At 45.4% G+C, this 23,109-nt stretch overlaps 1 protein-coding gene across 1 annotated transcript in view; it reads left to right on the top strand.

Moving 5' to 3' along the window:
- The first annotated feature begins 1,658 nt into the window (after positions 1-1,658).
- Positions 1,659-23,109, top strand: part of GLT1D1 (glycosyltransferase 1 domain containing 1) — a 62,784-nt gene continuing 41,333 nt past the window's right edge. Inside the window, 5 exon segments of the mRNA XM_070762525.1 lie at positions 1,659-1,777; positions 8,388-8,536; positions 15,656-15,761; positions 17,744-17,756; positions 17,758-17,796. Coding sequence (XP_070618626.1) covers positions 1,659-1,777; positions 8,388-8,536; positions 15,656-15,761; positions 17,744-17,756; positions 17,758-17,796 — 426 coding nt within the window.

The raw sequence follows: 23,109 nt of genomic DNA on the forward strand, positions 1-23,109 counted from the left end.
ATAGTATTGCTTGCTGTTTTTAAAAATTGAGCATTTTTTGTGCCCAGGGAGAAAAACACTTGATGCCGTGGTCAGAAAAAAAGTTGGCCAGAAGCGAAATTTTTTTGGTCTCAAAAGCAAAATTGGATGATAGAACATGATTTGATGAGGAATTCCATGTCTAAAAATGGTATTGCTTGCTGTTTTTTTAAAATTGAGCATTTTTTCTTTTTTTGCAGCCTACATTTCCCCCACCACGTTGTGGGCATGAAATGCTGATAGCAGCTTGGGAACAGCTGTGGAAGAATCGGCAGCTCTTTAGACCCGAAGCAAAGTTCTTTGGGTTTTTGCCCCTCCCTTTTTTGTGTGCAAAAAATGGGGATATTTTTGCCTTCCCCCAGTCCCCAGGAGTTCTCTGCAGGCTTCCCAAACCCTTTGTGCATCCCATTTTTGCAAAAATAGAATAGGGTTAGGGCTTCAGGACAGCCAAAATGGCTGTATTTGGTGTATAAGACACACTGACATCTCCACCCTATAGCTATCTACAGGGGATGGACAAAAAAATGGAAACACTTGACTTTTTGGCATAATGTTTGAACATGTTCAAATCAATCAAAACTTGACATATTTTAATGTTTGTTTGTTTTTAATTCTGTTATTTGATATGTTTTTTTAAAACTACCTTTTTTAAAAATAGAAATTTAAGGAAATTTGTTATAACCTTCTAGAAATGGCAGACCTCCCAGACTTTCAAAGAGGCCAAATTGTTGGTGCTCGAATGGCAGGCACTAGTGTAACAGAAAGGGCCCGAATGTTTGGCATTTCAAGAGGTTATGTCTCAAAAGTAATGACTGCTTTTGAAAGAGAAGGGAAAACGTCCTCAGCCAAGCATAGGTCTGGTCGAAAGTCGAAGTTGTCTGAGAGAGACTGTCAGACTCTAAAGCAAATTGTTAGAGTGGATCGCAAGACCACATGTCCTAGACATGTACAGAACCCAGTTTCCACAAAAACTGTTCGAAGGGAGCTTCACAAACCTGGATTCCACGGAAAAGCTGCAAGGTGTTTCCATTGTTTTGTCCACCCCCCCTACATTTCTCTCTCTCTCTCCTCTCCATCCATATCTACTTCCAGTCATGTGTCTTCTGTTGTCTGTCTATTCATTATCTATCTATCCCTCTCTATCTCCATCCATCTCTATTTCCAACTATGTATCTTTTGTTTGTCTGGCTGTCTATCTATTCTTTTTCTTTCTTTCTTTCTTTCTTTCTTTCTTTCTTTCTTTCTTTCTTTCTTTCTATCTATCTATCCTCTCCATCCATATCTATTTACACAGCCATGTATTTTCTATCTGTCTGTTTATTCATATCTGTTTATCTATTTTGGTATCTGTCTGCCTGTCTGTCTCTATCTATCTAATCAGGTTTGTGTGCCGCTCATCTCGTCTGGAGGCGGCTTACAACCAATAAAAACCGGTAAAACATTGAAAATGACCACAGAATAAAATCGCCACAGTAAAAAATAGTTTCCCCTTAATCGGAACGGCATGGCTGTCCACCTTGTTGCTTTGGGGGGGAAGCTGCGTTCCTTTTAATGACTGCTCCAGTCGAAGGTAGCGGATCATAGAGTTGGGGCCAGATGGGAAGAGGGGCCGCTGACTTCCGGTGCCGGGCAACGATTGAATGAAGCCGCCCAGGACCTCACCGGAAGTAGGGCACAGCTGCCAACTCGCCATGCGTCTATTGCTCCTGGCTCCCGGGCGAGCCCAGACGGGCAACGGGACCACCGCCCGTAGGATCCAGTAAGTGACACACACACACACGCCCTCCGTGGCCGGCTTTGCACCCAGTCCGGTTGCAAATGTCTGCAGCGCTATTAAGACGGTGAGGGATGGGGGTAGGTGGGGGTGGGGTGGGGGGTGGAAGCAGGCGGCAGTTCGTCCGGTGCAGCCAGGCAAGGCTGAAAGGGGTTAACCAGTGGCCGGAGGGAATGCTCATGACCCCTACCCACCCACCCTGGAGTGGAAATGGAAAGCCGTGTTGCTGGCTGCGTTCACATGATTCGCCAAACCCGGATCAAGGAGACTTAAGCCAGGGATCTCCAACCCTGGTCACTTTTAAGACTTCTGGACTTCAACTCCCAGAATTCCTCAGCCAGCTTTGTTTTGCTGAGGAACTCTGGGAGTTGAAGTCCACAAGTTACTACTATTACTACTAGTTTTTTCTCATTGTTCCTATCATCCATCTCCTCCCACTTATGACTGTATGACTGTAATTTGTTGCTTGTAATCTTAAAGTTTTTAATCATATTCCCGATTGCTTATTTGACCCCTATGATAATCATTGTGTTGTACTTCACGATTCTTGACAAATGTATCTTTTCTTTTATGAGAGAATATGCACCAAAGACAAATTCCTGGTGTGTCACACTTGGCCAATAAAGAATTCTATTTTGTTCTAAAGTTGCCAGGTTGGAGACCACTGACTTTAAGCTGCTGAGCTAAACCTGTTGAATGGTTACCCGGTTTATCCGGTGGTGAAAATGTAACTTTTTGCATTTGTTTTGTGTTCTTGGCTACTTATTTTGTGTCCTGGGTGGTTGTTTTATATTTTAGGTTTAGGGTTATTTTTGTCTTCTGGATACTTTGTATTGAAGAAAGTTAGCACCCACCCCTCTTAAAGGAATGAAAGATTAAAAAGGCAGAATATTATATTTTCCCTAAAAGGAGAAACATGTTTCTAAAGGCAGAAACTCAGGGCCTCAGCTGTTTGCCCCAAGTAGACTGTCTACAGTTTCTAAGAGGTCAGTAAGGGGCGTGCATAAGCGCACCATTGTACCTACTGTCCCTATCCTACTGTCCAAATTTACCTATGCCTACTTACTTTTGTGTATGTTTATACCATACCTATTATCTTGTACATGTTTTGACAAATAAATAAATAAATACAATAAAGTAGAAACTATTGCACCAAGATATTGAGAAAATTGAACGGGTCCAAAGACAGGCTACAAGAATGGTGGAAGGTCTTAAGCATAAAACATATCAGGAAAGACTTAATGAACTCAATCTGTAGAGTCTGGAGGACAGAAGGAAAAGGGGGGACGTGATCAAAACATTTAAATATGTGAAAGGGTTAAAATAAGGTTCAGGAGGGAAGTGTTTTTAATAGGAAAGTGAACACAAGAACAAGGGGATACAATCTGAAGTTAGTTGAGGGAAAGATCAAAAGCAACATGAGAAAATATTATTTTACTGAAAGTAGTAGATCCTTGGAACAAACTTCTGGCAGACATGGTTGGTAAATCCACAGTAACTGAATTTAAACATGCCTGGGATAAACATATTTCCATCCTAAAATAAAATACAGGAAATAGTATAAGGGCAGACTAGATGGACCATGAGATCTTTTTGTGTCGTCAGTCTTCTATGTTTCTAAGATTTAGAAATGCAGATATGATCCATTCAAGACAGGATTAAAACCCCACGGAAGCCGGCATCCAGAATTAATTCCATTTGTTTAGCAAGATTAAAAACCCTAAACTGATTCCCTGCCTTCGGGATACACTCATTAAAGTCAAATAACGAAACACACAAAACAAGAATGTAAATTACAAAGTGCTATAGAACGAAGTATAAAAATCCATCTGCTCATCAAACCAGGCAGTCGGCTGACCCAGATTAACATGTGCTTGTTGGTTCTGCTTCACCATTAAACCATCTTTCCAATCAGCCCCCATGTTTCCAGTGTCTTTCTCCCTAGTTGGAACTGAACCCAGATGGACATTTCTTATTTATTTTATTTTTATTTATTTATTAGATTTGTATGCCGCCCCTCTCCGAGGACTCGGAGCAGCTCCCAACAAACAATACAATCTACAAATCCAATGTTAAAAAGCAGAACAATTAAAAAACCCTTATTAAGAACACAATCACACAACTCAACATACCATAGTCTGCGGAGACGGGTGGCATACAAATCTAAATAATAATAATAATAATAATAATAATAATAATAATAATAATACAAGTGGAACACTCAAAAAGGAGACAGAAGGATTAATACTGGTGGCACAAGAACAGGCCATTAGAACAAATGCTGTCAAAGCCAGAATTGAAAAATCAACAGACGATCCAAAGTGCAGACTCTGTAAAGAAACAGATGAAACAATCGATCACATACTCAGCTGCTGCAAAAAGATCGCACAGACTGACTACAAGCATAGACATGATGCTGTGGCACAGATGATCCACTGGAACTTGTGCCGGAACTACCATTTACCAGTGGCAAAGAACTGGTGGGATCATAAGCCCAAAAAGTGGTCGAAAATGAGCAAGCAAAACTACTGTGGGACTTCCGACTTCAGACTGACCGAATTCTGAAGCATAACACACCAGACATCCTGATTGTGGAGAAAAAGAAAGTATGGATCATCAACATCGCAATCCCAGGAGACAGCAGAATTGAGGAGAAGCAGCTAGAGAAATTAGTGAAATACGAAGATCTAAAAATTGAGCTGCAACGACTCTGGCATAAGTCAGTGAAAGTGGTCCCAGTGGTACTTGGCATGCTGGGTGCAGTGCCAAAGGATCTGAGTGGACATTTGAAAACCATCGGAATTGACAAAATCTCCATCTGTCAATTGCAAAAGGCCGCTTTACTGGGATCGGCAAACATAATTCGCCGCTACATCACGCAGTCCTAGGTGCTTGGGAAGCGCCTGACTGGTGATGAAATACGAAATCCAGCATAGTGATCTCATTTGCTCTGTTGTACTGACATAATAATAATAATACAAAAAGCGGGACAGCTTTTCTTCCAATTGTATTTTCTGTATTTACATGCATTTATATGCATGGACATCAAACAATGTGTATTTGTGTGAGCATAAGTAATACACCCATCATATAAGAGTTGTTTGGATCTTAGCCTGGTCCGTGTGTTGATTCTATGCACAATGTGCAAACATGGCATTCTGAACTGCAGAAGTGCAGAAAAGGAATTGCAGAAAAAAACCATTACTGCCAACCTGCCTTCCATTGAAGACCTATATACTGCGTGAGTCAAAAAGAGGGTGTGAAAATATTTACTGACCCAACACATCCTGGATATAAACTGTTTCAACTCCTACCTTCCAAACATCGCTACAGAGCACTGCACACCAAGCCAACTAAGGGGCGTACATAAGTGCACTGGTGTGCCTTTCGTCCCCTGTCCAATTGTCTTTCCTTTCTCTCACTTATCATATATATTTTCTTTCTTTCATATATCCTCTCCTCTAAGTTCACTTTACCCTTATATATATTACTATATATCTTATTTTTCTTCCTATGTATTTGTGTATTGGACAAATGAATAAATAAAAAATAAATAAAATAAAATAAAATAAATAACTAGACACAAGGACAGTTTTTTCTCTGAACGCCATTACTCTGCTAAACAAATAATTCCCTCAACACTGTCAAACTATTCACTAGTCTTCTTATCACTCCTATCATCCATCTCCTCCTATTTATGACTGTAACTTGTTGCTTGTAATCCTTACAATTTATATTAAAATGGATTGTTTCCTGATTGCTTATTTGTACCCTGTGACAATCATTAAGTGTTGTACCTCATGATTCTTGACAAATGTATCTTTTTCTCTTATGTACACTGAGAGCATATGCGCCAAAGACAAATTCCTTGTGGTCCAATCACACTTTTGAACTTTGTCAAAGAACATGTCTGTGCATGTTGCAGGCAGTCAAGAAAACAACGGGTTATCAAACAAATGCTCTTCCCATGCAGCTTCTTGAAAGTCCAAGTTTTGCTTCCATAGAGTATCACAAGGAATATCATGGTTTACATCATTACATGGAATTTTTTTATATTAATAATTAATAACAATATTAATATTAACAACAATAACAATATTAATATTTAATAATTATTATTAAATATTAATATTAATTATTATTAACAATATTAATCCCAGCGACCGATTAGGTCCCACAGAGTGGGCCTTCTCCGGGTCCCGTCAACTAAACAATGTTGGTTGGCGGGCCCCAGGGGAAGAGCCTTCTCTGTGGCGGCACCGGCCCTCTGTAACCAACTCCCCCCGGAGATTAGAACTGCCCCTACTCTTCCTGCCTTCCGTAAACTCCTTAAAACCCACCTTTGCCGTCAGGCATGGGGGAACTGAAACATCTTCCCCTGGGCATGTTTAATTTATATATGGTATGCTTGTGTCTATGTCTGTTAGTATATGGGGTCTTTTTAAATCTTTAAAATTTAAAATTTAGATTATTTATGATTTGTTTCCGCGTGTTGTGAGCCGCCCCGAGTCTTCGGAGAGGGGCGGCATACAAATCTAAGTAATAAATAATAATAATAATAATAATAATAATAATAATAATAATGATTTATTAGATTTGTATGCTGCCCCTCCCCGAAGCCTTGGGGCGGCTCACAACAATAATAAAACAGTGTGACAATGTAAACAAATCTAAAATTAAAAAAGCATCTAAAAACCCATCATTTAAAAACCATGCAACACACGCATACCATACATAAAACTATAAAAGCCTGGGGGAGATGTCTCAATTCCCCCATGCTTGGTGATATAGGTGGGTCTTAAGTAGCTTGCAAAAGACGAGGGTGGGGGCAGTTCTGATCTCTGGGGGGAGTTGATTCCAGAGGGCCGGGGCCGCCACAGAGAAGACTCTTCCCCTAGGGCCCGCCAGACAACATTGTTTAGTTGACGGGACCCGGAGAAGGCCCACTCTGACATAAGAGCACCATCTTTCAGCTGTGGCGAGGAGGGCATTTGCCCAAGTTCGCTTGGTGCATCAGTTGCGGCCCTATTTGCTCTCATTACCTCGAGGATCGACTACTGCAACGCTCTCTGCATGGGGCTACTTCTGAAAAGTGTTTGGAAACTTCAGATTGTGCAGAATGCGGCTGCAAGAGCTATCATGGGCTTTCCCAGATATGCCCATGTTTCATCAACACTCCACGGCTTGCACTGGCTGCTGATCAATTTTCAGTCACAATTCAAAGTGTTGGTAATGACCTATAAAGCCCAACATGGCATCGGACCAGAGTACCCATGAGACTGCCTTTTGCCGCAAGAATCCTGGCGGCTGATTAGGTCCCACAGAGTTGGCCTTCTCCGGGTCCTGTCGACAAAACAATGCTGTCTGGCGGGACCCAGGGTAAGAGCCTTCTCTGTGGTGGCCCCGGCCCTCTGGAATCAACTCCCCCCAGAGATTCGAACTGCCCCTACCCTCCTCGCCTTCTGTAAAATGTTGAAGACTCACCTTTGCCACCAGGTGTCCCCCTCTCCTTTTTTCTCTGACCTTTATTATGTTTATGTGTATGATTGTATAGCAGATAGATTTTTTAAAACAATGTATTTTAAATTAGATTTTTAAATTTTTTAATATTAGATTTGTATTCATATTGTATTGCTGAACCACTCCGAGTCTTTGGAGAAGGGCAGCATACAAATCTAGTAAATAATAATAATAATAATAATAATAATAATAATAATAATAATAATAGAAATAATAATAATAGAAATAATAATAATAATTAGAAATAATAATAATAATAATAATAATAATAATAATAATAATAATAATTATTATTATTAATTTAGTGGTCCCTAAGGTCCAAAAGGTTGGTGACTCTTGATCTAGTCCAACGTTCCGCCCAAGCAGGAGACCCTGCACCATTTCTGACAGATGCCAATCAGAGTCTCTTCTTGAAAGCCTCCAGGGATGAAGCTCCCACAACTTCTGAAGGCAACTTCTGTTCCATGGCCTGATTGTTCTCACTGTCAGAAAATCCTTCCTTATTTCCAGGTTGAATCTCTCCTTGATCCGTTTCCATCCATTAATCCTTGTCTGGCTGTCCAGAAAATAGCTTGACCCCCTCTTCTCTGTAGCAGCCCCTCAAATATTAGAAAACTGCTCTCATGTCTCCCCTGGTCCTTCTCTTCACACCATGCCCAGTTCCTGCAACCGTTCATCGTATGTTTTAGTTCCATTGGTCAATTACAATCCATGCTGGTGGGAAAATGTCTCAATTTCTGGAAATCTCAGAAAAATAGCATTCTTTCTTTGCACTAGAAAATGGAGCGGTTTTATATATGTACATATATGGCTGCTAATATCTCTCCTGGGTCTCATTAGGCAATTAGTTTCAAATCGTTGGCAATTTGCAAGTCTATTCATCGGCACAAGTATGTAAATCATGGTTATTGGTACAATGGAAAGAAAAAAAAATTCTGATTTGTGTTCTAGTGGAAATCCCGTTCCCAATTTTGATTGTAAGTGAAAGACTACCTGAAATAGAACTTCCCTACAGAAATGAATGCTAATATTCTGTCTTTTAAAAAAAAATTCCATCTGCTCTTGTTTTCCAAAGAGATCATTTACAAGCTGCTGGGCATTTGTGTATCTTGAAGGACACTTCTGATTATGAGTCCCCATCGGCAATTTCAAATCTTATCTCTTCGGACAAATTGGAGGCAGCTCTGGGCATCCATCTCTTTAAAGCTGGAAAGCTTCTTCAAGGTAAGTTAAGTCTCTTGGTTTCAAAAGGGAAATCAGTGTTGTTTTTTGACCAAAAGAAGTCTATGTTGCTTTTCTAAAACGTGTGCTATATAGCCTTGATAAGTCTGTTGTAACTGGGCTGCAATACTATGCATAACCTCTAGATGGAGGCAGAGACCTAGTTTTCTTGAATCACTCTTCTATGTAAAGGGTTTCCCAACCTTAGCCACATGAAGATATCTGGACTTCAACTCCCAGAATTCCCCAGCCAACATTTGCTAGGCATTCGCTGGCTGGGGTATTCTGGGAGTTGAAGTCCAAATATCTTCAAGTTGCCAAGGTTGGGAAACACTGCTCTAATCCAGTGTTTTTCAACCAGTGTGCCGTGAGACATGGTCAGGTGTGCCGTTGGGAAATTAAACATGGGTCCCCAAACTACGGCCCATGTGCCGGATACGGCCCGCGGAGCCCATTTATCCGGCCCGCCTCCATCCGAACATAAACATTCCCCTCACAATCCCTCCAGATATCAGCGACAGGAAGAGTGGAGGTACAGGGAACGCTCACTGACCAATCACCTTCTACGATTCGTCCTGACCACTAGCAATGAACCAATAGCAGGCCGCCTCTCATCCACACCCAGGAAGGTCCCTGCCCGGGGTGCCGCGCACTTGTCATTGTGTGGCTGCGGCGAGTAGTTGAAACTGCTACTCCTCCCCATGGTCCCGATTTCTAATCCTGGTCAGAACTGGAGGTAAATGTTGCCACCACTAGATGAAGCCTCAGCCACAGCTGGTTATGTCTATCCTGTTGGTGTATACAGTAATCCCTCGTTACTTCATGGTTCATCTTTCGCGGATTTGCTATTTCACGGGTTTTCAAAGGGGGCTTAAATCCATTAAATCCATTAAAAAATTTAAATCCATTAAAAATTCATAAAATTCTTCTACAGTACTCCTGTACTCTATTAAAGAAACTGGTAGGATATCCCATGTAGTTCCAGCTGAGAAATATTATAGAACGACTGTTTCATGCAAAGGTTGGGTTTTAAAAGTCCAAATACTTGTTAAATACATTAAAAAATATATTTCCTCTATTTCACGGAAATTCGTTTTTCACGGGTGGCCTTGGAACACATCCCCTGCGAAAAATGAGGGATCACTCTATACTGTAGATCAGAGGTCTCCAAACTGGACAACTTTAAGACTTGTGGACTTCAACTCCTAGAATTCTCCAGGCAGTTATGCTGGCTGGAGAATTCTGGGAGTTGAAGTTCACAAGTCTTAAAGTTGCCTAGTTTGGGGACCCCTGCTGTAGATATTTGACCTTTTTCTTTTTATAAGAGGCCCCAGCAGAGGGTGATATACAAAGCATCACAATGCTATATGTATAATATGTACCGTGTTAAGAGTGTCATTTTGGTTGGTGGTGTGCCCCAGGATTTTGTAAATGTAAAAAATGTGCCGCGGCTCAAATAAGGTTGAAAATCACTGATCAATGGTTATGCAAATATTTTGCATTGTGGATCTGTTCTTCGGTCTAGCAACCTTAAATACTCAAAGAGTCCTAACCAGAGGACTTCCATTCAATTCTGGAGCTGACCAGAAGTCCAGCTCCCACACCATAGAGTTTCCTCCTAGCTGTTCTGCTGGGCTCTATGGTATGAGTCTCCCGAAAATTCAAGGGTACAAATTTCAGACACACACACACTTGAAAGTTCAAAAACAATGTTCTTTATCACAAAAAAAAGTAAACAAAGCACCCTTTTTGTATTGCAAAGAGCACTCGTCCCAAAACAACCGGCGGAGACTCGGCAGAGTCTCTTGCGGAGGCCTGGAACAAGGCTGCAGCGGAGGCTCTTGACCGGATTGCGCCTTTGCGACCTCTCCGTGGCGCTAGACCCGTAGAGCTCCATGGTTCAACGAGGAACTCCGGGAGTTGAAACGCCAGAAGAGACGTCTAGAGAAGCGATGGAGGAAGAGTAGGTCTGAATCTGATCGAACACTTGTAAGAGCTTTTATTAAGACTTACAAAGTGACGCTCAAGGCGGCAAGATGCGCGTACCATGCCGCCTTGATTGCATCAGCGGAATCCCGCCCGGCCGCTCGGTTTAGGGTGACCCGCTCCCTTCTCAACCAGGGGGGAGTTGGGGAGCCCTTGCAGAGCAGTGCCGAGGATTTTAACACGTTTTTCGCTGATAAAATCGCCCAGATCCGGGCCGACCTCGACTCCAATTGGAAAACAGAGTTGACTGACAACGAGTCATTCGAGGTGACTGGGGCCCGTACTTGTCCACCTGTCTTGGAAGAGTTTGATCTGGTGACACCTGATGAAGTGGACAAGGCCATTGGAGCTGTGAGTTCCGCCACCTGTTTACTGGATCCGTGTCCCTCTGCAGGGAGGTGACATGGAGCTGGGTCCAGGAGATTACCAACGCTTCCTTGGGGAGGGGAGTTTTTCCAACACTCTATAAAGAGGTGGTCGTGCGCCCCCTCCTCAAGAAGCCTTCCCTGGACCCAGTCATTCTTAACAACTATCGTCCAGTCTCCAACCTTCCCTTTATGGGGAAGGTTGTTGAGAAGGTGGTGGCACTCCAGCTCCAACGGTCCTTGGAAGAAGCCGATTATCTAGGTCCCCAGAAGTCAGGATTCAGGCCCGGTTACAGCACGGAAACTGCTTTGGTCGTGTTGATGGATGATCTCTGGCGGGCCCGGGACAGGGGTTGATCCTCTGTCCTGGTGCTTCTTGACCTCTCAGCGGCTTTCGATACCATCGACCATGGTATCCTTCTGCACCGGCTGGAGGGGTTGGGGGTGGGAGGCACTGTTCTCCAGTGGTTCTCCTCCTACCTCTCCGGTCGGTCGCAGTCGGTGTTAGTGGGGGGTCAGAGGTCGACCTCTAGGTTACTCCCTTGTGGGGTGCCTCAGGGGTCGGTCTTCTCCCCCCTGCTATTTAATATCTACATGAAACCGCTGGGTGAGATCATCCAAGGGCATGGGGTGAGGTATCATCAGTACGCTGATGATACCCAGCTTTACATCTCCACCCCATGTCCAGTCAACGAAACAGTGGAAGTGATGTGTCGGTGTCTGGAGGCTGTTGGGGCCTGGATGGGTGTCAACAGACTCAAACTCAACCCGGATAAGACGGAGTGGCTATGGGTTTTGCCTCCCAAGGACAATCCCATCTGTCCGTCCATTACCCTGGGGGGGGGAATCATTGACCCCCTCGGAGAGGGTCCGCAACTTGGGCATCCTCCTCGATCTACAGCTCACATTAGAGAACCATCTTTCAGCTGTGGCGAGGGGGGCGTTTGCCCAGGTTCGCCTGGTGCACCAGTTGTGGCCCTATCTGGACCGGGACTCATTGCTCACAGTCACTCATGCCCTCATCACCTCGAGGTTCGACTACTGTAATGCTCTCTACATGGGGCTACCTTTGAAAAGTGTTTGGAAACTTCAGATCGTGCAGAATGCAGCTGCGAGAGCGGTCATGGGCTTACCTAGGTATGCCCATGTCTCACCATCACTCCGCAGTCTGCATTGGCTGCCGATCAGTTTCCGGTCACAATTCAAAGTGTTGGTTATGACCTTTAAAGCCCTTCATGGCACTGGACCAGATTATCTCCGAGACCGCCTTCTGCCGCATGAATCCCAGCGACCGATTAGGTCCCACAGAGTGGGCCTTCTCCGGGTCCCGTCAACTAAACAATGTCAGTTGGCGGGCCCCAGGGGAAGAGCCTTCTCTGTGGCGGCCCTGACCCTCTGGAACCAACTCCCCAGAGATTAGAACTGCCCCTACTCTCCCTGCCTTCCGTAAACTCCTTAAAACCCACCTTTGTCGTCGGGCATGGGGGAACTGAAACACCTCCCCCGGGCATGTACAATTTATGTATGGTATGTTTGAGTGTGTGTTTGTTAGCAAAATGGGGTCCTTTTTAAATATTTTAAATTATATTTGGATTTGTTATGAATTGTTGTGTCGTGCTGTGAGCCGCCCCGAGTCTGCGGAGAGGGGCGGCACACAAATCTAAATAATAAATAAATAAATAAATAAATAAATAAATAAATAAATAAATAAATTAAATAAATTAAATAAATTAAATAAAATAAATAAATAAATAAATAAATAAATAAATAAATAAATAAATAAATAAACAAACAAACAAACAAACAAACAAACAAACCTGGTAGTTTGTACAATCCCCTTAATCAGTCCTTAAGTACTTAGCTAGCAGCTGTGAAGGAACGTCACAGCCCTCCTTCTTCCAGGAAGTGAGACACACACACATTGCTCTGCTTTGGTTTCATAGTCGTGAAAAATCAACAAACAAAGTCTGGAAACAGCAAGGCACAGTCCTGAAGAAACAACGATCAGATAATCTTCCACAACGGCCCAAGCCAGCAGGCTGCTATTTATATCAGCAGCTCTAATTACTGGAGCCCCACCCAAACACAGGTGGCCTCTCTTATCTCCTGTAATATTTCTTCAATTGGTCTCTTCTATGCATAATTCTGTGCATGCGTGGGTCTAACACTTCCTCATCTGAATCGACCGAAGATAATGGAGATTGGCTTCCTGGGCTGTGTGCCAAGCCCCCCTCTTCCAAGTCTCCCCCACTTTTCTTCTTCGTCCGAGAAAACTGCACTACCTAACTCTGTCGGCAATAAAACAGGCCTATGACATGTTGATGTCTCCCCTGCATCCACCTCCACATTCCTTGGGGCAGGAGCTGGGCCAGAGCCAACCACAACACTAGCAGGGCAACCTTTTTCCTCTGCTGATCGGAAATCCAGTTCCCCCACCATAGAATCTCCTCCAAGCGCGTCATACTTTTTCCTCTATCTGTCCTAACCAATAATCCGATTAGTTGTGGGGCTGGCCAGTGACAGGGAGCCACCTGAGAGGGAGGAAAGAGCCGCATGTGGCTCCAGAGCCACGGTTTGCCGACCCCTGGCCTAACCATAGCCCAAATCTTTTCTGTTGATGTGAAATCTCCATTTTAACAGGAGAATAACTCCAGGATTTAACACAGGCCATCGGTTGAGTTTCCCTTCCCAAAATTGTGCTTTGAATTGACATTTCAGCATCGGTGACTTGTTGCTTTCCTGTCTGCCTGCATTTCTCTCCCCACTTCACCAACGGCTGATGTCCAGAGATGCTGGACCACCTGACCAACTTCTCCAGAAAAGCGGACATTGGAGAACTGCTGGTAAAATAGGCCACCGATGGCTCTGACAGCCAGTTCTTGACAGTTTACCTGATTCCTTTTTAACAAGTGAACTCATTCTACCTAGAATTTAAAAGCAGCCTTGTTCCTAATTAGCTGCCATCACCACTGCTGTTTGTTAGCTTAATGGAGTGTAAAACTGCCCAGTTAATTGTTTCTCTCCCTCCCCTTCCCCAGCTTCTAATGTTTTTTTTTGGGGTGTGTGTGTGGATTTTTTTTTTTTTTAAGGAGGAGGAAGGTTTATAGTTTTGTTAGCATCGCTGCTTTTGAGAATCTCTGTTGGCAGCAGAGGGTGCTTGATTTGAAAAGACACAATGAAAATTGCTCTTCTTTGTAACAGCAGGGCTGGGATGGTAGAATAGGCTAGGCGGCTTCCATTTAGCCAAAGGCAGTCTGAAAGAGGGCTTGTCTTGGACTTCTGTTTGAAAAGACCGCTTAAGAATAGAATACAATTATTTATTGGCCAAGTGTGATTGGACGCACAAGGAATTTGTCTCGGTGCCTCTATTCTTAGTGTACATAAAGAAAATGTACAACTCTCTCTCTCTCTCTCTCTCTCTCTCTCTCTCATCTCTCTCTCTCTCTCTTTCTCTCTCTCTCTCTTCTATCTATCTATTGTCTATCTATCTATCATCTATCTATCTATCATCTATCTATCTATCTATCTATCTATCTATCTATCTATCTATCTATCTATCTATCTATCTACCTATCTACCTATCTATCCTACCTATCTACCATCTATCTATCTATCTATCTATCTATCTATCTATCTATCTATCTATCTATCTATCTATCTATCTATCTAACATCTATCTATCTATCTATCTAATCTATCTATCTATCTATCTATCTATCTATCTATCTATCTATCTATCTATTCAATTTCTAGGCTGCCCTTCTCCTGCGACTCAGGGCAGCTTACGGCATAAATTACATATTTAACACAGAAATCAGAATTAATCTAAAACAACCCAATCTAATAAAAAACGTAAAATATTAAAAAAAAGAAGCATATAAAACCCTATCATATTTAAAAACCAAACAGCACATACATACCAAACATAAATATAAAGAGCCTGGGGGAAAGGTGTTTCAACTCCCCCATAGCCTGGCGGTATAGGTGGGTCTTGAGTAGTTTACGAAAAGACAAGGAGGGTGGGGGCAGTTCTAATCTCAGGGGGAGTTGATTCCAGAGGGCCGGGGCCGCCACAGAGAAGGCTCTTCCCCTGGGGCCCGCCAAACGACATTGTTTAGTCGACAGGACCTGGAGAAGGCCAACTCTGTGGGACCTTATTGGTCGCTGGAATTTGTGCGGTACCAGGCGGTTCAGGAAGTATTCTGGTCCAATTCCATGTAGGGTTTTAAAGGTCATAACCAACACTTTGAATTGTGACCAGAAACTGATTGGCAGCCAATGCAGGCCGTGGAGTGTTGTAGAAACGTGGGTGAATCTGGGAAGCCTCACGATGGCTCTCAGCGGCCAGCGTTCTGCACGATCTGAAGTTTCCGAACACTTTTCAAAGGTAGCCCCATGTAGAGAGCACCCACAATTTCTGGTGGCAAGATGTTCCACTGATTAATTGTTCTCACTGTCAGGAAGTTTCTCCTTAGTTCTAAGTTGATTCTCTCCTTGTTTAGTTTCCACCCATTGCTTTCTTGTTCTACCCTCAGGTGCTTTGGAGAATACACTGATTCCCTCTTCTTTGTAGCAGCCCCTCAAATATTGGAACAATGCTACCATGTCACCCCTGGTCCTTCCTTTCATTAAGCTATCCATACCCACTTCCTGCAAACACTCTTTATGTGTTTTAGGCTCTGATCCCAGAGTTCAGTTTGGTTGACCAAGAGGCACCATCTGTGCCACTGGGTTAAGAAGAAACTGTTGGCATTCTCCATTTTTTTTTTAGGCAGTCCTGTTCCTTTTGGAATTATCTTTGGAGGCACAGATGTTAATGAAGATGCCAAAATTGAGGAGAAGGCCCAAATTATGCAGAAGGTGTTGGATGAAGCCAGGTAAAAGAAATGTTCCTCTGATTCCTCCTTATTGTCCAGTGTGAATCAATCAACATCTATTTGGACCTTTATTCCAAAATTGTGTTTTTGTTGTTCTTGTTTTATTATTTATTTATTTATTATCGTTTTTGCATGCACCGAAATCCCAGAGGACTCTGTGCGGCTTCCAGGAATAAAAAACAATGTATAAAAACAGCATTAAAACAATATATAAAAACAATATAAGAACAGTATAGAAACAGTATAAAGCATTAATAAACCCTGCCAATGTACATACTCTCAGTCACATTCTTAGTAATCTAGTATTCCATTCCACTCAGCAATTCCAAAAGGCCATGGACTTTTTGCAAATTTTGCAAAAGGCCATGGACTTTCTTGGTGTTTTCTTTGAAAGCATTTTGCTTTTCATCCAAGAAGCTTCTTAAGTTCTTGGATGAGAAGTGAAACCTTGAATGGGGGAAACTTGATGGAGAAGAGCTTCCTTCCTTCCTTCCTTCCTTCCTTCCTTCCTTCCTTCCTTCCTCCCTCCCTCCCTCCCTCCCTCCCTCCCTCCCTCCCTCCCTCCCTCCCTCCCTCCCTCCCTCCCTCACACACTCACTCTATTTCTCCCTCCTTCCCTCCCTCCCTCTTTCTTTCCTTCCTTCCTTCCTCCCTCCCTCCCTTACTCTATCCCTCCCTCCCTCCTTCCTTCCTTCCTTCCCTCCCTCTCTCTCTCCCTCCCTCCTTCCTTTCTTCCTTCCTTCCAAGTTAAGTCCAGTTTGTCTTTGGGAAGCACATATGACATAGGTTCGCCATCACAGCCATAGACTGTCTAGAGCAGTGATGGCGAACCTATGGCACGCCTATGGCACGCGAGCCGTTGCCCCTAGCTCAGCTCCAACGTGCATGTGTGTGCCGGCCAGCTGATTTTTGGCTCACACGAGAGGCTCTGGGAGGGCGTTTTTGGCTTCCAGAGAGCCTCCAGGAGGATGGGAGAGGGGTGTTTATACTTTCCCCAAGTTCCAGGGAAGCCTTTGGAGTCTGGGAAGGCGAAACACGAGCCTATTGGGCCACCAGAAGTTGGGAAACAGGCCATTTCCGGCCTCCAGAGGGCCTCTGGAGAGTGGAGGAAGCTGTTTTCGCACTCCTCAGGCATTGCATTATGGGTGTGGGCACTCGCGCATGCAGAAAAGCGAGTGCTCACGCTCTTTTGGCACCTGAGGGAAAAAAGGTTCACCATCACTGGTCTAGACCCTCCTTAAACTGGAGCAGAGGATCTATAAATCAAGCTTCTTCAAGACTTAATCTTGGGATTTTCTCAACTGTGGACATTTGGCAGTCTGCATTGGTTGCCGATCAGTTTCCGGTCACTATTCAAAGTGTTGGTTTATGACCTATAAAGCCCTTCATGGCATCGGACCAGAATATCTCTGGGACTGCCCTTCTGCCGCACGAATCCCAGCAACCAATTAGGTCCCACAGAGTTGGCCTTCTCCAGGTCCCGTCGACTAAACAATGTCATCTGGCAGACCCAGGGGAAGAGCCTTCTCTGTGGCGGCCGCCCGACCCTCTGGAACCAACTCCCCCCCAGAAATCAGAATTGCCCCCACCCCTCCTCGCCTTTTGTAAGCTCCTTAAAACCTACCTCTGCTGTCAGGCATGGGGGAATTGAGATATTCCTTTCTCCCCAGGCCTATACAATTTATGCATGGTAATGTTTGTTTGTATGTTTGGTTTTTAATAAGGGTTTTTAGCTATTTTAAAATATTAGATTTGTCATACGCTGTTTTATTATTGTTGTTAGCCGCCCCGAGTCTACGGGGAGAGGTGGCATACAAATCTAATAAATAAATAAATAAATTTGGGTGGGGGGAAATCTCTCTGGATGACAGCCCAAATTGCTTAAAAGAGGTCCCTTTTTGCCGTCAACAGAAAGACCTTGAGTTGGATTGTGCTTTTGAGTCCATCACGTTCATCAAGTGTTTCCTTCTCGGTGTCTCTAGGTTTGCTGTGTCCCTTCACCGAAGCCATGAAAGAAGCAGCCACAACCTATTGGGTAGGGCGAGTCAACCCTTTTTTGCTTTGTCTCTCTCTCTCTCTTTTCTTTGCCTTTGAACCTTTTTTGAGGTTTTGAGCTTGAAGGTCTTCTGCAAGGGTTTTGCCCACCCGGCTTAAAGTCATGCCTGTTAATATGTGAGCAGAGGAATCCTTGTTTACCAAGGTTGTGCACACAAAAAAACGTTTAGATTGAGATGTCGCCAGGCATGGGGAAATTGATATACCTCTCGGCTATTATGGTTTATATATGGTTTGTTTGGGTTGTATGATTGCTTTTTATTATAAGGGGTTTTTAAAACGGTTTTTTAAACATTGGATTTGTACACTGTACAGTGGTCGCTTCGATTTTCGCGGGTTCGAACTTCGCGAAACGGCTATACCACGGTTTTTCAAAAATATTAATTAAAAAATACTTTGCGGGTTTTTTTCTCTATACCATGATTTTCCCCGCCCGATGACGTCATCTGTCATCGCCAAACTTTCGTCCACCTTTAATAAATATTTTTTTAAATAAACTTTAATAAATAAACATGGTGAGTAATAATCTAAATGGTTGCTAAGGGAATGGGAAATTGCAGTCTAGGGGTTTAAAGTGTTAAGGGAAGGCTTGTGATACTGTTCATAGCCAAAAATAGTGTACAGTGATCCCCCGCTCGTTGCGAGGGTTCCGTTCCAGGACCCCCCGCAACGAGCGGGTTTTCGCGAAGTAGCGCTGCGGAAGTAAAAACACCATCTGCGCATGTGCAGATGGTGTTTTAAAACTTCCGCAGCGCTAGCGAGGAGCCGAAGATTGGGGGGCGGCGTGGGTGTTTTAAAACGTCACCGCCGACATGGGGGGCTCGCTAGCACCCCCCAAACCCCCAACCCGGGTTTGGGGGGGTGCTAGCAAGCCCCCCATGTCGGCGGGGGATGTTTTAAAACACCCGCGCGGCTTTCCAATGAGTCCCGAAGACAAACGCAGAAGTTTGCCGTTTGTCTTCGGGACTCATTGGAAAGCTCCGATCGTTTTAAAACAGTTGCGCCGTTCTCCGCTGACTCCGGGCGAACTTCCCCGCTTTAGGAGTCAGCGGGAAAACGGCGCGCCTGCTTGGCTTCGCTCGCCGCTGCAGCCAACGCGCGCTACGATCTTCCGGGCCAGCCAGGCTCAGTCACGGAAGGCAGCTGCTTGGCCCGGGATGCTGGGCCGAGAGGAGCCGGGTTTGATCCGCTGAGCCTGGCTGGCCCGGAAGATCGTAGCGCGCGTTGGCTGCAGCGGCGAGCGAAGCCAAGCCGGCAGCAATGTCGCCGCCGCTGCAGCCAACGCGCGCTACGATCTTCCGGGCGAGCCAGGCTCAGTGACGGAAGGCAGCCGCTTGGGCCGGGATGCTGGGCCGAGAGGAGCCGGGCTTGATCCGCTGAGCCTGGCTGGCCCGGAAGATCGTAGCGCGCGTTGGCTGCAGCGGCGAGCGAAGCCAAGCCGGCAGCAATGTCGCCGCCGCTGCAGCCAACGCGCGCTACGATCTTCCGGGCGAGCCAGGCTCAGTGACGGAAGGCAGCCGCTTGGGCCGGGATGCTGGGCCGAGAGGAGCCGGGCTTGATCCGCTGAGCCTGGCTGGCCCGGAAGATCGTAGCGCGCGTTGGCTGCAGCGGCGGCGACATTGCTGCCGGCTTGGCTTCGCTCGCCGCTGCAGCCAACGCGCGCTACGATCTTCCGGGCGAGCCAGGCTCAGTCACGGAAGGCAGCTGCTTGGCCCGGGATGCTGGGCCGAAAGGAGCCGGGCTTGAAGATCGCAGCGCGCGTTGGCTGCGGTGGCGAGGGGCTTGCAATGGGAGGGTGGAGGAAGCGGCCATGGGAGGGCGAGCTGCCTCAGGGAGGAGGATCGGGGCGGGACCAGGTGGGGGCTGGAATTTCTCCGCTGGGAAGAAGCGGCCAGGGCGAAGGGCGGGGCGAGCGGCGAAGGGCGGGCGAGCAGGTGCTGGGGAGGGCTTCTCGCCCTTCCGCCAGCAAGAGGGGGAGCGAACGGCGTGGGCAGGCGAAGGGCGTGGCGAGCGGCAGCGAGGAGTTTGCGTGGGCGGTGGGGGAAACTCCTCGCTGACGCCAGCAAGAGGGGGAAGACCCAGGGAAGCCGCCCAGCAGCTGATCTCCCGGTTGCCATCTACGCATGCGTGCCCATAGAAAAAACGGGCACGCATGCGTAGATGGTATTTTGACTTCCGGGTTGAAAAATCGCGAAGTACCCTGTTCGCAATGGTTGGGGACGCAATAAACGGGGATCACTGTATTTACTTCCGCATCTCTACTTTGCGGAAATTCGACTTTCGCGGGCGGTCTCGGAACGCATCCCCCTGTTTGTTGTGAACCGCTCTGAGTCTTCGGAGAGGGGTGGCATACAAATCTAATAAATAATAATAATAATAATAATAATAATAATAATTATTATTATTATTAGTGAATATCTTCACAGCAACGCACAGATACACTAACATGGACTAAAGTTTAGTTTGAGAATTAAGATATTCCAATAAACAGTCTAAAGCCATGCACATAATAAGTCAGAATAACAATCCAAATATTACCAAGTACATAGTCTTTCTTACCAGTTGTCTGTCATAATCAGTAAACAAAGATATCAAGCCTAAACATATTTTGGCTACAATACATAATCACAATATAGAGAGATTGCAGAGATAACCCAATAGCATAGACAAAGAGAAAACAGAGAGGGTGACTCAGAGAAATAAGCTATAAACTCTTATCTCCCTCTTGTGGCAGACTGCAAATCCTGCAGCCAATATATTTCCAACCCAACAGTTATGGACAGAGTCTTAACAATGCCTACCCTCCTCCTCTGGGACCTTCATTAGTAAAAACATATTTGACTTTCTTGTGAAATGACAGAAATTGATCAGCTTTGAAGCGAAATCTCCTCCTCTTGATCTTCACCTTCATCGTCTTTGTCAATGAAAAGTTATCTCTTTGTCTCCTTTTCTTCTCCATTAACACCAGCATAAACTTGAGTGGAGAACACCCTTCCCCCTTCCTGCTTCTCCTCTTCCTCCTCATTGGGACCTTCAAAGGTAACAAAGCTGCTTTTTCTTCTTCTTCTTCTTCTTCTTCTCTTCCTCCTCCTCCTCCTCTTCTCCTCCTCCTTCTCCCACGTCCTTCCCCCTTCCTTCTGCCTGCTTCTCCTCTTTCTCTTCCTCCTCATTGGGACCTTCAAAGGTAACAAAGGTTCTCCTCCTCCTCCTCCTCCTCCTCCTCCTTCTTCTTTTCTTCTTCTCTTCCTCCTCCTCCCACTCTTCCTCCTCCTCTCCTCTCCTCTTCTCCTCCTCCTCCTCCCACTCTTCCTCCTCCTCCTCTTCTCCTCCTCCTCCTCTCCTCCTCCTCCTCCTCCCACTATTCCTCCTCCTCCTCCTCTTCTCCTCCTCCTCCTCCCACTCTTCCTCCTCCTCCTCCCACTCTTCCTCCTCCTCCTCTTCTCCTCCTCCTCCTCTTCTCCTCCTCCTCCTCTTCTCCTCCTCCTCCTCCCACTCTTCCTCCTCCTCCTCTTCTCCTCCTCCTCCTCTTCTCCTCCTCCTCCTCTTCTCCTCCTCCTCCTCCCACTCTTCCTCCTCCTCCTCCCACTCTTCCTCTTCCTCCTCTTCTCCTCCTCCTCCTCCCACTCTTCCTCCTCCTCTCCCTCCTCCTCCTCCTCCCACTCTTCCTCCTCCTCCTCTTCTCCTCCTCCTCCTCTTCTCCTCCTCCTCCTCTTCTCCTCCTCCTCCTCTCCTCCTCCTCCTCCCACTCTTCCTCCTCCTCTCCTCTTCCTCCTCCCACTCCTCCTCCTCCTCTCCTCCTCCACCACCACCACCACCTCCTCCTCCTCCCCCTCCAGCTCCTCCTCTCCTCCTCTTTTTCCTCTCCTCTTCCTCCTCCTCTTCCTCCTCCACCACCACCATCACCTCCTCATTCTCCTCTTCTTCTCCTGCTCCTGCTCCCCCTCCTGCTCCTCTTTCTCCTGCTCCTGCTGCTGCTGCTCCTCCTCGGTATCTCTTCCTCCTTCTCTCCTCCTCTTCTTTATCAACCTGAATGAGGAAGAGCCTTCCTTCCTTTCCTCCTCCTCCACCCCACTCCCACTGGTCCCTCTGGCTCTCACCTTTCTCCTCTTGGCAAACCATGGGCCAACTCAAATCTCTGCAAACCTCATTATCTCCATTCTTGTGCTTGCAACGATACCCACGCCCCCAACAGGATTCTCAGCCGTGTCCTCCTTCCCTCGCCCCACAAATCAGCGTCCCAACCTTGCAGACTTCGGATGCAATGTTAGTGAAACCTCTACAATTCTGAAATATGCTGTTTAGAAATGGGTGGGGCGCAGGAGGCCTGCTAAATTTGGAAGGCTTACCTGGGCATCGGCAAGCCAAGGTTAAGAGCCACTGGGAACGGAATTTTGCAACCTGAATGAAGCTAGAAACCCAAGGCTTGAGGGTGGAGGAGCTAATTAACGGCCGGTGTCTGGCTTAAAAGCGGCATTTTGCAGGCTGAACATAAAAAGACAGATTTGGTTCAGCCATGCTGGAAGACTGGAGGCGAATTGCTTTTTGTGTAAATACAGTATTTGATAGCAATCACAGACAGGGCTTTAATTTATTTTGATACCTTCAAAAAGAACTACTCCAGATAAGTGCCCTCTTCTGCTATGATTCTCTGCCTTGAAAACAAATTAAGTCCCCTTTGTGGGCAACCTTCTCTCTCTTTCTCTCTCCCCCCTCCATCTCTCCGAATGGCGGTGTTCATTAACGGTTCTTATTTCTTTTTTCTTCCTTTTGATTCTTTCCCCCCCTAAACCTCTGTAATGATGGCAGTGGGGGTTTGTCCCTCTTCCTCATTTGCCCAGGAAGACAAATAAGTCTAATAAAAGGTAGAAAAATTGTGCGGGAAAATGTCTATCACTCTCTCTCCTCCCCTTCACTCTCTCTCTCTCTCTTTCGTCTTTCTCTCATTTGGGCTCTCTTCTGCCTCTCTCTTTCTTCTTTATCTCTCTCTCTCATTCTTTCTTACATTCTCTTTCACTCTCTCTTCTGTCTTTCTTCTGTCTCTCCTTTCTTTCTCTCTCTCTCTTTCTTTCTCTTTGTCTTGTTTTGTCTTTTCTGTCTCTCTTCTGTCACTCTCTCCTCTCTTTATCTCTCTCTCTCTCCCGTCTGTTTCTCTTTCATATCTCTCTCTCTCATTCTTTATTCTCTGTCCCTCTTCTGGCACTCTCTCTCTCATTCTCTCTCTCTCTCTCCCTCTTTCTCTGTCTCATTTGCTCTCCCTTCTAGCTTTCTTCTCTCTCTGTTCTCTCTCTCTGTC

This window comes from Erythrolamprus reginae, chromosome 10, assembly GCF_031021105.1.
Source record: "Erythrolamprus reginae isolate rEryReg1 chromosome 10, rEryReg1.hap1, whole genome shotgun sequence".
In the NCBI taxonomy this organism is placed as follows: domain Eukaryota; kingdom Metazoa; phylum Chordata; class Lepidosauria; order Squamata; family Dipsadidae; genus Erythrolamprus; species Erythrolamprus reginae.